A 16,234-nucleotide genomic window follows, 5' to 3' on the forward strand; every position below is an offset into this window, starting at 1 on the left:
ACATGTCCAAGCAGGACTCCATTATGTAAGGAGTCGCATGATTTGATATGATGTAGGAGCCTGGAACAACTGAAGAAAATTCCCAGGGACAAATTATGGAAGGTGAGGAGATGAGTGACAAATGGAGGATGCAGATGCAGTATTTTGTACTCACAGCCGGGCCAGGTGGACCATGGGGTCCTTCGTTTCCTTTCAGGCCGTGAGCCCCCTGCAGAACAAAATAAAGTAGAGGCTTCAGAAAACAAACACATCTGTTGGGGAAGCACACCTCCTGCTTCACACTGGACTCCCTATCTTCAATCAGGCTCAGCGTGAGGTGGAAAACCTCCTCTAGTCCCCAAAGTGGAAAAGAGTTGTTTACTAAAACTGCTGCGAACATCTTTTATATTTCACAGGAACAGGTGGGACGCATCATTTCTTCATCCTACGAACAAACGACTGTTCTGGCCATTGATTTCTTTCTAACAAGTTGGCTGAAGGAACATTGTGTGAATTGCATAACTACCAGGACTCAGTCGAGTTAGAATAGATATAAAAAATTAAAGAAATAAACAGCCTGGAGCACACTGTTCCTCTTCTGTAGCCCACTCAGGGATGTGATATCATGTCTGATTCTCCAAGTTAATCTCACAGCGACTTAATAGCCCAGAACTATTATGCAATAACCAAGCTGTGAGAGGTATTGGACTTGTGGGATGCTTTTGTGCTGAGCAGAGGGGAATACTCACCACAGGGCCAGGCAGACCTCTCTCTCCAGGGAAACCTCTTGGTCCAGGAGGGCCATCCTTACCGGCTGGGCCAGCAGGACCGGGGTCACCCTGTAGAGGAAAGCACATTGCATTTAATACTTTATTATGCAGTGTTTGAGCATTATTTCAGCTGTATTCATTTAAACTAAAGACATAATGAAGATATGCAAAAACCCTGATGAGCTGTTTGAGACTTTATAATAAAGGCCCAGATAGGTGGTTTTTAAATTATAATTAAAATATGTTAAATAACACGCTGTCGTAATTAAAACATGCATCTATTATAGTAACATTTAAAACCTACAAAACATCCACAGTAAGACTAACAAAAATTACCCTTAAACCTCACTAACACTTACTAAATACACCCAAAAAAGTGTATTAACTGTGTGATTTCAGGTTCAAAATTACATACACATTAGTGTATCATCGTATGAAAAACACCTCAAAATTGGTTTTGGAACCACTTATGATAGGGCGCACAAAAGATCTGATTTTAACCAGAGTTTCAGGATTTACCTTTGCTCCTTCCTTTCCTGCAGCTCCAGGTAGACCCTGCTCACCAGGTGGGCCTGGGGGTCCAGGATGACCACGATCTCCCATTGGTCCAGTCTCACCTGTCGGTCCCTATAATAACATACACAAAAATGCAATCAGAGACACTAGTTTTAAAACCGAGTTGCAGAGGAGGTGTGAAGCACTACAGCTAGAGGAACACTGTGAGAAAAATCAGCAATTCAGTATGAAAGAGATGTTACAATTTCTCCAACTATTACAAAACACGGCGTGGAGAAGCCGAGCATTTGCTGTGTGGGAGGCCTACTTGTCATTAAGGCCACATACAGCTCCGTTATTATCAATGTTCTCAGCTTGCATTAGCAGAGAAGCTGGGAGGGAAAGTCTGTTAAAAGCTGATGAATAATGGATGAACAGCCCATTGCTAATATGAAAGAGGATAAACAACAATTAAGTTATGGCTTAGGAGGAGTGCTATGAGGACAAATTGCTGTTCTTTTGGTTCGAAAAACTGCTTAAACCTCAATATTTAAACACTTGCATAAACTCAGAATCTCAGGCTTGCAAAAGAATGCAGGTTATCAGTGCAAGTCCAAAGGGTATTCAATTCGGAGGTTTAGCAAAAATGCATGTGTTTGGGAAATGGTAACCATGTGACTGAATAACTGTGAGTGGAAAAAGCTGCGAAAGTTGGTAAAATAATGTTTTGATATAGTTTTGCGGCTGTTAAACTATTTTTTTCTGCTTTTGCATTCTGATTCACTGTTCCTTAAAGTTTTCTTAAAGGTCATTCTGTTTTATAATGAGTCTCTGAACAGGTGTTTTTACATTAATACAGATACATATTTGTTATTATTCTGCAACCTTAAAAAGTCTCTGCACAAGAAAATATATTATTTAGATTTTGGTTTGATTTTATTTATTTTGAACGTGTAAAACAATAATACAAATACAAATAATAATAACAATCATAATAATAATGAAATGAAACAAGAGAATGTTGATACTGTACAAAGTTAAGCAATATCAAATTGATAAACAAAAAATATTATTGACTTACAAATGATATATACCTTCTGATAGTACATGTAAGGAATCAACACAGCGTGATGGTCAGTGATTGTGACTCACCTGAGGTCCAACCACACCTGGGGGGCCAGGAGGGCCAGTCTTCCCTTGGAATCCCTGTTTAATTACAGAAGAGAAACAGAGTTACATCACATATGTCTGACTCTGGTTGAATACAGAAGAAGAGCTGAGTAATAGATTACTCACAGTCTCTCCTCTCTGTCCAGGATGTCCGGGCAGTCCGTCTTTTCCTGCGGGTCCCTGAGAAAGACAAACAAATACATTAATGTAAATCTAAAGAAAGACAAAAGGGAAAGGCATGGTGGGTTTGTTTACATGGTGGTATGTGGAGTATGAGTTTGGACTTACAGGAGGGCCCTTTGGTCCTGGGAAACCTGTTGGTCCCTGAGGCCCTGGCAGACCCTGAAACAAACAACAAATGACTCCTGATCAATAATCAGTTGATTCTTCATGTCATGAGAATAAAAATCACCTTGGATTAAAATGGGAAATGGATGTTGAATCGATGAAATATTTTCAAAGGAAACCCATTCACAACACGTTTTTATCGAACTAAATATTCAGCTTCATCCATATTTGATGGCGTTTAGACCTTCAAAAACAACCTTTGCTCTGAGGTGAAAAACAGTTTGCTCTCCTGCAGCCACACACAAAGGGAGGCATGCACCTGTAGGCCTACTAACAGACATTTGAAAAAGCGCAAAATAAGCTTCAAAAGTAAAATAAAAATGACATTCAGTTCAGCCCTCTCCCATTGACAGAGCCAGGGCTGTGTATGGATATAGCAGGAGGTGCTGAATTTAAAAAAAGAGTTTGGACTAAAAAAACAGACTTTTCCTGTCTTATAAAAATGGAATATTATGACATTTTTACAGGAAAGTCTAGTGTGATGAACTTACTCTCTCGCCGGGAGGTCCTGGTGGGCCGTCATTTCCTGAGGTACCCTGAAGAGACAAGATAATAAAAGAGAATAAACTTTGTAAATAACAAATGAAAAAAAAGAGAAAGAGGACTCTGAACGAACTAAAAAGAAAAGACAATGTTCTATTGTGGGGAATGACATGCCTGTGTGCGGTGGGTCTTCTGCATGATCATGTTTTTTTTTATTTTTTTTTATTTTGGAAACAATTTTGGTTTTGGGTGGAGGGAGGAATGTTGACTGTATGATGGAGAGGTGTGTACAGTGACAAAAGGAAAAACAATCAAAAATTTTTTTTTTAAAAAAACTTGTAAAAATGTAAATAAATTGTAAATATGCAAATTTTATAAATAAAAGATAAAAAAAAAAAAATAAAAAAAAAGAGACAAGATAAAGAGTTAGTAGGGAACTTGTACTTCAATGTACACAAAGAAGAGTCTGAAAAATATTTGACGCACCTTTGGTCCAGCTTTTCCTGTTGGTCCCCTTGGTCCTCTCTCTCCTCGAGGCCCCTGGAGGAAAAAAACAAAGGTGATTCAAATCATTAAAAGGGTCCAACGATTTATTTGTGACCTGAAATTGGATTGTTCATATTTTAAAGGTCTGCTATTATAATTTTATAATCTATAATAGGTCTCAGATATATACAAAACATGTCTCCAAACAGATCATTGTAGCATGCCATAAACCCCTCTGTTTCAGCCCTGTTCCAAAAGTGCTGATTTTGTGTCTGTAGCTTTAAATGCTAATGAGCTGCTACTGCTGGCCAAAAAACTGTTGTGACATCACAAAGTAGCAAAATCTGATCAGCTCATTTTCAGATAGGCATAGGGTTATCAGGAGAAAGAGAGAGGGTCTTTTTTCCTGAAACTTTGGGGATCTTTTTACACAGAAGAGACACATTTATGTATAAAAGACATGAAAAGGGGGATTTTGCATAACAGATGACCTTTAAATCTGTGTGGATATCCTTAAGCACACCCAGGTTGAACTTCCGCTTTCTCTCAGGTGCCAAGCCTGCCATCTGTGTACAAGCACGAGTCTGCTGAGTAAGACTTACCGTTGGTCCCCTCTGTCCGCGTGGGCCAGGCTTTCCTGCTAATCCCTGTGGACACACAGAACACACACCATGATCAAAGGAGTCCCATCATTAGGAGGCTGCATCCTCAAGAAGAATAAATGCAACCCCAGCAGCGGTAACATTTACAAACAGATTTCAACAGATTTAGGCAAGTTGAATAATTACCATAAAAATTCAACTTCAGAATAGTACATTTTACTCAACACTAATGCACAGTATAATCTTTGCAATGACAGTAGCTGCATAATACTTTAATGAGAAAAGCAATTACATCTCTTGAGTTGCAATAACGTGCTGTGAAAAATATGTTAATGGAACTATTATCCCGTTCTGTCCGGAAGCTCAGTCTCATAAACTTCTCAAATGTTTTGTGAAGATGAAAAGCTTTATGTGGTGCGCTCCGCTCGTGGGGGCAAACCATTACTCTTGCAGGCGAGCTAATGGCCCATCCCTTAAACAAAGAAAATGAAACATTGCTCAAGCGGCGCAAAGTAATAAACAATGCTCTGGTGGTTGGAAATGAGTTGTGTAAGTGGTAAAGAAAAACAAGTGCAAATGTCTTTCTGCCCTTGGTAAAAAAAAAAAATCTTTATGTTAGAGCGTTGCAACTTACTCCCTGTTGATAGATCTGGAGCCGGGACAGGAGCCTGTCTCCAGCACTACGGCAGTATCGATCCAACCCTTGTACGAATGAGAAGAATAATAAAAAGCTATTTGACATACCCGAGCTCCTTTCTCTCCGTTGGCTCCTTGGAAACCCTGGAAACCTTGAGATCCCTGTGTGAGAGAAAAGGAGTAATTAATCATTTGAGAGACAAACCTTAAATATTACATCCCTTGTTTATTCCCTTGAGATATCCCGGACATATTAACCGCAACAGGGGATGGGGGTGCACAATAAATCACAGCATTGTTTTATTGATGTCATATCAGGAGCAGAGAGCTGAGACCAAAAGGCATATTCAAATCCCTTTGATCAGAGAGCTTCAAGCATGTCAGACTGCCACAGAATGAGCCGTCACCAGCTCAGCGAAGCAGCCTCACATGGACTCGTATGAAGTCCCTTCTCAATAGTGTTTTAAAGTTACCATTAACTCATATCAGTAAATTAATGACAGTATTATTGAGGAATACATGTGTGTAATTACCTTTGGTCCTTGTCTTCCTGGGTATCCGGGCAGTCCGGGAACTCCGAGTTTACCCTGGGAATGAGAAAAAAAAACATATGATTTTAAATACCTTGACAACAATATATATTGGATAACTTATTATTCATATTGCATTAGTTGTGGAGTCATTAGGAAGCCCCGTCTCTTTTTCTGTTATTTTGTGAAATGGTACAATGTGCATTATGTCTAATACTTGATTATTGTGATGCAAATATTAATTAATATTTGTACTATACTATATTTTAATTAAATACTACTATAATTATAATCTTACATAATTTGTTATATTTCAATTGTACTGCTTTTTTGCACATTTCTATTTCTTGTAAACCTTTTTTTTATTTTTAAATATTTGTCAAAATATTTTTACTATATTTTTGTACTATTAATACTTTTTCACAACCTATTTTCACAAATCAAAACTCACCTTTTCAAAAATGCTTTTAATCTGATGTTAATGTTGTGTTTTACATATTTTGAGAGTGTTGTTTTAATGATCTTTTTAAGAATTGTTGCTCTTTGAGTTTTTAGGAAAGCGCTCTATAAATAAAATTGATTATTATTATTTGCTGTGTTTGTTTATGTAACAGTTCATACCAAAATGATTTTCTTATATGTATAAAACTGTTTCTGATTCTGATACTAGATACACTTGATATGAATGTGACCTTTCTCATGAAATATTTTACATTTTTTATAGTTTATCAGTTATTCAAACTAAAACCATCATTAGTAGAATGTCTATTCACTGTTGTTCTCGTAAGCCAGCCTACTAAAAGCAAAGCAAACAGACTGCAATGTATTACAAATGCACAGCTTTGACTGTAAGCAGAATAGTAGTAGTAAACAACATTAGAATATGAACACCTGCTGAACACAGCAGCCTGTATTAGTGCCGGCTCAGTGTCTGAATGTTGGCTGCTGTGCACACTCCAATCAAATATGCAAATGACCCGGCTGTGAAACTCGTGTTAGATGCAGTGCTATCCACCATAATGAAAATTCAATTCAGATTAGGAACAAGCACTATAGGTCTTTAAGGACAATAAACACAAGATTGTAGTAACTGTTGAACCTTAAAACTTTGGCTAATGACTTTTCGACTCAGACTGTGTAGGAATTTGTTGGCACAGTCTCATTGGTGCTCGACTGTTCAAGACAATCTTTTAGCAAAAGAAGAGGCTGCATCCTCAAGAAAAGAATGACTATTTATTTATTCCTTTACCAAATACTTGTCTGAGGTATTGTCAGCAACAGCATACTCAGTGTTCAATTGAATGTTAAGAGCTCAATCAATGTGATGCTCCTTTCTGTGTCAAAAGCAGCAGCAATGAAAAATCATTTGCTCTTCAAAGAGAACAATCAGAGTATCTATTTTCCTTGTTTAGCCTTACTAAGATATTCTCCTAGATCAAACATGACTGATGATACAGAATACTAGGTGTTTTCAATCAGGCAGTGAAACATGAATGCAGAGGGGACTGTGGGATATCAGAGTTGTGGTTTCGGAAGTCAAGCTGGAGACCTTACCTTCTCACCAGATGGGCCAAGAGGACCAGAATCTCCTAAGAGACCTGAGCGACCCTTTGGACCCTCGGGACCGTCCTCTCCTCTGGGTCCTGCTGGGCCGAGCTCTCCCTGGAAAACACAGCAAGTGCGAAGCAACAATATCAAATTTAAATACCTTCAATATTCAACATCTGCCACTACATCAAGTCAGGTTAACTTTAAGGCTTTAATTCTTTTAAGGCTGAACTTAAGAATAAAAAACATACAATTATAATATGAATGAATAAATCGATGGAAACAAATATACGTATATGTACATATATATATATATATATATATATTGTTTTATAAATATATATATATATATATATATATATATATATTGTTTTATAAATATATATATGTACATATATATATATATATATATATATATATATATATATATATATATATTGTTTTATAAATATATATATATATATATATATATATATATTGTTTTATAAATATATATATATATATATTTATAAAACAAAATGTTAAAATAAGAATATGAAGTGGAAAAGATTTTAAAAAATAGGTATGGAGTCTAAATGCATAAACAATACTTTACTCATGTAATGTATTCAATAATATTTATTTCCTTTATTCAATTTATTATAAACTGTATAAAAAAGGAAATTAAGAAAGATAATATCAAGCAATGTCATTTTTTGTTTATTACATTTATATTTAATGTAATAATTGCATTAATCAGCTAGCACAAAGAATTAATATGTATGGAGACATAATGGAGAAACCTGATTTTTGTTATGGCATTAACAGTATTTTCCTTACATTTGTAGCACATGGGCAACTGTTTCTTTAAAAACAAACAAGTCCATCCCTGCTAGGTAACCCAAGCCACCGTTTTAAAGCTCCTGGGAGAGTGTAGGCGAGGGTTTATCCTTGCTGCGTGCCTCTAAAAGCATTTAGCCACCCTATTATCCTCACTCTATAAACCTGCTCCCCTTATAGCAGGACACCCGCCAAATAACAGTTTACAAACTGGCTCTGACAACCAGTCGCTGCTGCAGAGACCCAGTGGTGTGTGAAAGGTATCCAGTTAAAGACTTGTGGGAAGTTGCGCGCACACACACACACACACACACACACACACACACACACACACACACACACACACACACACACACACACACACACACACACACACACACACACACACACACTCACACACTCACTCAACTGCACTCAAGCACACATAAAACGACATCAAGCAAACTGTACTTGACTCACACTTGTAAAGCTCATCAAAGAAAAACAGTATAAACTGAACACACACACACACACACACACACACACACACACACACACACTTTTCATAGGCATGCTTTAAAATAAGCCATTTAGATTCTGGTCCATGTGCATCTCCTCCAGAACAGGGGGCCTTCTCAAAGCCTCACTTTCATCTGGATCTGCTACATTCCCAGATTAAAACAGGCTGGAGCCCCGACTCCCTTTTGCAGGTTTGAAGGGGTTTAGAGAGCCATTGATTTCTCCTTCCTCTCTACGCTCAGTTATAAAGCCCGGTCAGGGATTGTGGGGATTGATGTTTGATGCGATTCATGTTTCTCAATGTAAGAGAGTACCTGACATTGTAAATCCCTATTGCCGTTCGGAGAAGGAAATCATTCCTATGTACACCTATCAAACGTGTGCTTTTCTCTAAAAGTTGTCGAGGTTAAGACTTATTTGAAAGAGGTGATAGAAGTGGAATTGGAAACGGCTCACGTAAACACACCGGCTAACAGCTGGCAATAGGAGCAACACCTTATGTTTGCTCATTACCCACAATTCCACTGGAGTCACAGAGGCTTAGGCCATAAGGGGCTAAAATCCCCTGAGGTGTGGGGCTTTTTCACTTCCTTCAGGTAAAGGTGACCCCAAACAAAACTAAACCCAGGAAACAAGGTACAGTACAATTGCTACAAGTATAGCAATACACAATTTTGATGGGGCCCTATAATGTTAATTTTCAGGTTGATATATTTATTTTGTGTCTCTTATTTTTCTGCTCTGATTGGTTAGCTTGCTAGTCCCGTTGTGATTGGTCAACCACTGAGAGATGTCCCGCCCCTTAGCCATAGTTGGAGCGCCAGCCAATAGAAGTGAGATTGACATAATTATAAAAACAAAATGTTAAAGTAAGAATATGACGTGAAAAATATGAAAAATAGGCATGGTTTGAGTCTAAAAACATACTTGAAAATATTTTGATTGATAATTATTTCCTTCCATTTATTATGGGCTGTAAAAAAGCTCTTAGGAAATAAGGAAAGATAATATTAAGCAATGGCATTTTTTTACCTTTTTATATTACCTTAATACATATTACTTAGACATGGGTTCAAATTGTTATTGTTTTTCATGGTTGTTTCTTGCTTTGCACAGTTGGACCAACAAATAAATCGATTTGTGTTTATATACAATTCTACAGGCAGAAAATGTCTCGTTTGTTTTAGATCTAATACAGTGAGTTGTTTGTGGCTCTGAGGACAACAGAAAGCAATCTAATTGTCTTGTCAGCGGCACCAACAAAAATACCATTAGAACTAAACGCTGTAGAAGTGATTGACAGAGACTGCTGAGTACATTACAAACAAGGAAGTCTTACCCTGTCGCCCTTGATTCCCATATCTCCTTTGAAGCCGGGGAATCCATCTTCTCCCTGGGTAGGAGAAAGAAAGAGACAAATAGGTGAGGACGCAATAAAGGAGGAACAACGGAATAATACAGGTATTAAAACTATGTGTGTGGCATTCATATGCAGACACACTCAAAGACAAGCACACCAACACAGTTGCAGAGTCTTGGCAAGATCCCCCTGTTGCCATAGAAACCGTTGATAGCGTTTATTTTTCTTCTGTGCCAGCAACAGTTTCACAGGATTTCATTGAGATTACCATTAGCATTAAACACTCCCGCTACAAATGTATTATTCACACATTTACTACATTTCTCTGACGTCACCAGTCTCTATTTCTTTCACACAGACACTTTCCAAGACGTTTTAAGCCGAGTCTGAGCTCTCTTACCTTTTCACCCTTGTGTCCCTTCAGACCGCGCACACCATCGGCTCCCTGTGATGCAAGAACAGACAGATGTTACAGGAGGATAAGGTAAACGTAAGATAAAAAGCAAGGGTGCATTTGATTCAGACAGTCATTATGAATGAAAATGATTTCTTAAGGTCTTGTCTGGTTCATTTAATGTTGAGGAAATAAAATCATTCAGTCCCACCATGAGCGAGGAAGATATCCACCCATGTGCTCAAAAATTACAGCTGCTCAGTCATTGAAGTCCCCCACAAATGATTCTTTTTCTCTTTAGAGTGTCAAACATGGGTGCTATGAAGGGGAATATTATGTAACTGATTCATCAAGATGTGTTTTATGCATTACAAATACTCACTACTTCTTTTCTTGACCCTTCATCTTATCTCCCCAGAGAGAGCAGACACTTCAGCCATGTAAGTGTGGGACTTTCAGCTAAAAGTCAAGCCACTCGTGTGATCCCCTCTTTCAATGGAAGCATTAATGACTGGATCAGTCCAAGCCCAGATTTAATTCGATGGTATTTCTTTTGTCTTGGTTTTATCAGGCAGATACTGACGAAAGGGACGAGCGCCTTGAGCTGCCCTCGGCCCTGTGACTAACCCTAGCAGCACCTTATGCAAAGGGAAGAACGATCTGAAAAGATGACCTTCAAGTCTTGTCCTTTGCAATATTACGACCTGTTTGACAAAAGCAGAGGCTAGTCTATTCTAGAGATTGCCTGGAAGTTGAGCAGTAACTTAGGGTTTTGAATTTTTTTGAAGCTTTTACACAAAATTTCACTAAATTGTTGGAAACCTTGTAAATAATAACATTCTGTTTTCCTCAGAAAGATAGTTAAAAGATAATGGGCAACTTTAGGCCCATAACCGTTGTTAATTGCCGGGCAGTTTTACCTGATGATAATACAAAAGATTTTATTAGTGGTTGAAATGTATCTCACCTTCACGCCTCGGGGCCCAGGATAACCAATGGGTCCTTGAGGGCCAGCAGGGCCCTGTGTAGACAGATGGTTAGAAAGAGCTTGTAGCAGTACACACACTAAGTTATCGATGCAAAATGTTTTATGTAAATGTTTCTGAAATAGCATAATAGAAGGGGGAGATTATCTTTGAAAACTTAAAAACATAAACAAAAGAATCAATGAAGCTACGAAATCACTTACCAAGTGTCCTTTCTCTCCCGAAGGCCCTTCCTTTCCAGGGTGACCCTGTGAAATATTAACAAAGCACATTATTGCATCTCATTTTGGATAATTAAAACCATAAATACTACACCAAATAACTATAACAACACATTAAGTTGTTAAACTTTGCAGGATGTATGAAACTGTAACATTAGAATAAGAGCCTTTTTAGTATTATCTCATTTGGGATTTTGTTGGGAAGTGTTTTTAGCACTACCGGTTATTACTGGGCTCTAAGAGCCAACAATTGCCGTTTTGGGATTGCAAATAATATGAAGCACATACTGTACATGCGTGTGTTCAAATGCACATTCTAATATGGATCTCCGGTAAAAAGAAGAAGAGGAAAAATGGAAAGAAATTGATTTTATTCGCACGAGGCAGAAGCCTCTGTAAGCCTCAGATGGGTTTTTAGTGATGTTATAAAGGGCGGGGAGGGAAACAGATACTAGAGAGGGCATTGAAATTGAGTGAGAGAATACTGCGGTGGGTGGAAGATGCAACAAATGGAGGAATAAAAAAAGCTGAGTGTGTAAATGGCTGAGCTATTTCCACTCCAAAAATACTCTAAAAGCCATTAAAGACCCTGGGGACATTGTAACGGGTCTGCAGTCCAACATCTCTTCCTACTCTCCTTCACAAAATCCCTATTCATATTTCACAGCCTCTCTTAATAGTGCCACCTAATGCCTTTGAGACCCACCTGCCATTAGTGCAGGTGTCTGTGCAAAGATGGGAAAGACAGTGTGGGTGGGCGGGTTGTTCCGACAGCTGACATGTCTCAGACAAATCATTATCTCAGTGTGTTTTCAGAGCTTTTTAAACATGTACTGCTTTGAAAGTTTCGATTCTCACAGTTATGGCCGTTGTAAATTATTAAAAAAGACAGAGGTGTATGGACTCACCGGTGGACCGTCAGCTCCTGGCATTCCTGGCAAGCCTGGTTTCCCGGTAGGACCCTGAAAAGAAGACGAACATTTAGGAGAAGAAATAACACAACACCAAGAAATCAGAGGTTAGAGGCATCATAAGAGTCTGTAAAAACAAGACTGAGTTTCCACGGCCATGCAAACAGCTCTGTGAGGCTGTTTTCAAGCTAAATGCTAATGTCAACATGCTAACAAAATGATTACTTCATAAACAAGCCTTTATTCAATTCCAGTTTTGTTTCATCAAATACCACCGCCTTCCAGTGTTTAATTTATCATCAGAAAAGACCGACATTATTCATTTACAAAGTCCAACTGCTCAATATAAACTGAATGCCCCCCCACATAAACAGGCAAATATGATTTAGCTGAAATTGGATTAAAAATGTATCAGGATTAAAAATCTGTGTGTGCTGTCTACTCGGCACTATTTGGCCCTGCATGGGGATGGAGGGGGGGGGGGCGTATTTGCATAATAGTGTGATAAGCATTTTGGAAGTGAATAAGATAGCAACTTGGCATTCAGCTCCATGCAAATGAATGAGCGATTCATGCAGTGTCGAAGATTTGGATGCTGTGTTTATTGACGTTTTATCGAGCTGGCACTTTATATTCACCTGCATGTTTCACTAAATGTGATTGTTCTTTCGTGATTACAGTATCTTACCTTCTCTCCTGGTGGTCCGATGGCTCCTTGGGGCCCTGCGAGACCCTGTGGAGAGGACACAAAGTGCTCAGAACATTTTACGTGATGAATAAGAGAAAAATCAAATGGCAGACAACCTGTTCATCACTGACCTGGGTTCCTGGGTTTCCTTGCTGTCCGGGAGGTCCTGGTTCTCCTTGAGGTCCCTGAACAAAACAATGTTCATTTTAGAAATCTCATTACAAACACAAAGATTGATTCCTTTTTTTTCTTCAGTAAAACCTCCCATGACGGTACGAGTGATTTGTTGCTCCATATGGTTCATTAAAAGTGAAATGCTGCTTTCGGCTGGTATAAATCAGAAGCTGTCCCGCAGTTCATCAGTGCATGATTACCCTCTTATACCTAAACAGCAACTCACACCTGCATTCCCTAATGACAGACACTGCTGAAACACAAACACACAACACATTCCCTCTCGATAAATGGCAATCAATTAGGTCTGCGAAAGGTGTGGATGCTCCATCTGCAGCTAGTTGGAACATTCCCAGGAGCTGCTCAGCCTGGTGTTCTCTCATTAAGGTCGGCCGCTAAAAGAAATTGACCTGGAATGATACAAGTAGTCGGGCTGGACTGCTCAAATGGATCCAAACACAGCCGGTGTATTCTTCATTACCTGCTGAGTTTCCTCGTGTGTGTGTGTGTGTGTGTGAGTCAGTGAGAGAGAAACAACAATATCTTCCAAACGAGATTGTAAAGAGGCATGTTGTAACTGTCCTCGTTTGTACACTTTGGCGAGGTATGTCAATAGGTATGTTTATTTGAAAAAACTGGGGATTTAGGATAACATTTTTTGAATATAATATAAAAACTTTAAGACCTGGTGACAGTTGTTTGCAGGGATGAAAGGAAGATATAATATTTACAAAGTGTATCACTATTGATCGGGATACACAGCATCTTTCAATGAGTGACTTAAAATAAAAAAGTAGCAAAAGAAGTTAAAAAAAACAAGGAAAATAGAACTAAAAAGGTGTGTGCATTATATGTGATGCATTGAGAATATTTAATATTTGGGCTATGTGTGTAAGGTAAAATGATCTCAGTATGTCTAATTGTTATTTAATAATGTGTTGACTAATCAGAATGATATCATGAATTGCAAATATTTTCATGTCTAGTCGTGAGTGTTTTGTGGTTTTATCTGGGAAAAAGAGATTTCCTGACACTAAATATTTGCGATCAAATCATTTAATTTCACTTACAATGTTTCCTTTGGGTCCAGGTTGTCCATCCATTCCAGTAACACCCTGCAGCAGAGGAGACGAACACGGCATTTAGTAAAATATAAGAGAACGCCAGAATATTTGTCTTATACTGAAAAGTTGTGTAATTTGAGTGCACTTTCAGCTGATAAAACTTACTCTCAGCTCAAAATAAATAAAAGACACTTTAGATTTGCTTTTGCATTCTATGAATTTGAGAGTAAACTTTGTACTGTTAGATTTATACATCCTGCGCAGGGATATCACTTCAAATCAGCTTCTTGATTGATGTGCAATGTCCATGCTAAATTAAATCTGTTGAGGCGATATAAACATTAGGTTTGCTCCGCTGTACACATTTGTCTGATATGCTGGAGTTAAACTCAATAAAATATTCTGCTCTTTGTGTTCGCTGTCTGATATATATTGAGTTTTGTATTTCCCTGTGGGTGTTTGCGGTGTCTTTTGTTCTATAAGATGGCGAAAAAAAACCATTCTGCTCTATAAACTGTAAAGCTATTGTAATAGTATGAATTTGGAAAGGGTACAGGGACTCACAGGGGGTCCAGAAGGTCCCTGAGGTCCTTTTGGTCCGAGCAAACCACGGGGCCCCTAGGAAAAAAAAGAAAGGAAGGAAATGAGATTGAGAATATCACACCTGTGAAGGAACTGGTGAATTATTTAATGCGCAGAGATAAATCAAGTTTCAGAATCATACTTCAGGAAACAACCTGACTTCGCAAATGTCCTTGAGGATATTCTACCTTCGTCAGATTGTTAGGGATGCTGAAACTCCTTTTTTTTAACTTTACTACACATTTATTCCCCACAGCTCTCCTATCAAACATTGAATTTATGTGCTTTGCCTCACAGCTATGGTTACCTAACAAGACCTATATTCCTGTCAGGTTGAATTTAAACCAATGTAGCACACCCTGGTGGACGAAGTAAGTCATAACAGCAGATATGCTGGTGTTTTCTCCTTTCCCTCCCTCCATGGGGAACATCCTGCCTGACAGTGTGGGAGGCTATTATAACAAGCTTGATGCCTGCTTTTCTCACCTCCAAAGCTTCATCTACACACACTTTCCCGCCTTATAACGCTAAAAGAAATCTCCATTTATATGAATATGAACAGCGGTTGCAGATGACAGATGACATCATTACATCGTTTGATTGTTCGCTAACACAATGACATGATGAGAGCGGGCCCTCTCAGCTCTATCACGCTGTCTCTAGGTAATATGCGCGATCACTCACTGGTTCGCCAGGAAGTCCCCTGGGTCCGATCTCTCCATCATCTCCCTAGGAAGGAGAGAAGAGCGGGTCAGAATGTGGAACAGGCAGTGAATGATAATGGAAATAAAGTGAGGGTGTGACGAGGAGGGAAAGATAATGGGAAGTCACAAGGAAAAAAGGGCGGGAAAGAAGGGGATCATGTTGCATCAGCTGGGGGTGAGGAGGGGGTGGGGCAGATTAGAAGGAGATGAAAGTGAGTGGAGATTAAAAATATATATATATAAAAGGAGTGAAAAAAGGTGATAAATTGTCATTTTTCTGCCTTACCCTTTCTCCATCCTCTCCAGGACCACCAGGAGGTCCAGAGGGTCCAGATTCACCCTACAACAACAAACACTCAGATGTAACAGTGGCACATGTCGAAACAAATACACACACGTGCACTTTTTCCAAAAAACACACTTTGATAGCACCACAAAAGAACTTACTCTGTGTCCTTTTTCACCAGGAAGTCCGGCCAGACCATCAAAGCCTCGGTCTCCCTGAAGAGCAAAACAGAAGTCAGGTGCCATACGTCTTGTACAAGCTTCAAAGACCCACTTTCAAACTGGCATAAGGAGATACTGAAGTGTGTGGGGAAAGGAGTACCTTGGGTCCAGACTGTCCCGGCATGCCCCTGGCACCGTCGGCTCCAGAACGACCCTGTAAAAAAGAACAACGGTTACATAAGCTGTCTGTTGAAAGGACTACAATATGCCCGGCTTTTGAATCGGCACGACAAAATGTGCATTAAAGACATTCATATGCTGCACGCTTTTTTCTACTTC

The 16,234-nt window shown here is 38.9% G+C and overlaps 1 protein-coding gene across 1 annotated transcript in view; it reads right to left on the reverse strand.

The window, feature by feature from the left end:
- col5a1 (procollagen, type V, alpha 1) overlaps window positions 1-16,234 on the reverse strand; it is a 78,441-nt gene that overhangs the window by 17,623 nt on the left and 44,584 nt on the right. The window contains exons 18-42 of the mRNA XM_063888937.1: window positions 16,056-16,109; window positions 15,896-15,949; window positions 15,735-15,788; window positions 15,429-15,473; window positions 14,727-14,780; window positions 14,169-14,213; window positions 13,056-13,109; window positions 12,925-12,969; window positions 12,234-12,287; window positions 11,308-11,352; window positions 11,086-11,139; window positions 10,125-10,169; window positions 9,704-9,757; window positions 7,054-7,161; window positions 5,503-5,556; window positions 5,078-5,131; window positions 4,334-4,378; window positions 3,732-3,785; window positions 3,254-3,298; window positions 2,703-2,756; window positions 2,541-2,594; window positions 2,397-2,450; window positions 1,269-1,376; window positions 729-818; window positions 155-208 (exon numbers count right to left, since the gene is read on the reverse strand). Of these exons, the coding sequence (XP_063745007.1) occupies window positions 155-208; window positions 729-818; window positions 1,269-1,376; window positions 2,397-2,450; window positions 2,541-2,594; window positions 2,703-2,756; window positions 3,254-3,298; window positions 3,732-3,785; window positions 4,334-4,378; window positions 5,078-5,131; window positions 5,503-5,556; window positions 7,054-7,161; window positions 9,704-9,757; window positions 10,125-10,169; window positions 11,086-11,139; window positions 11,308-11,352; window positions 12,234-12,287; window positions 12,925-12,969; window positions 13,056-13,109; window positions 14,169-14,213; window positions 14,727-14,780; window positions 15,429-15,473; window positions 15,735-15,788; window positions 15,896-15,949; window positions 16,056-16,109 (1,431 nt within the window). The remainder of the gene's footprint in view (window positions 1-154; window positions 209-728; window positions 819-1,268; window positions 1,377-2,396; window positions 2,451-2,540; window positions 2,595-2,702; window positions 2,757-3,253; window positions 3,299-3,731; window positions 3,786-4,333; window positions 4,379-5,077; window positions 5,132-5,502; window positions 5,557-7,053; window positions 7,162-9,703; window positions 9,758-10,124; window positions 10,170-11,085; window positions 11,140-11,307; window positions 11,353-12,233; window positions 12,288-12,924; window positions 12,970-13,055; window positions 13,110-14,168; window positions 14,214-14,726; window positions 14,781-15,428; window positions 15,474-15,734; window positions 15,789-15,895; window positions 15,950-16,055; window positions 16,110-16,234) is intronic.

The sequence above is a fragment of the Eleginops maclovinus genome, chromosome 8 (assembly GCF_036324505.1).
Source record: "Eleginops maclovinus isolate JMC-PN-2008 ecotype Puerto Natales chromosome 8, JC_Emac_rtc_rv5, whole genome shotgun sequence".
NCBI classification, from domain to species: domain Eukaryota; kingdom Metazoa; phylum Chordata; class Actinopteri; order Perciformes; family Eleginopidae; genus Eleginops; species Eleginops maclovinus.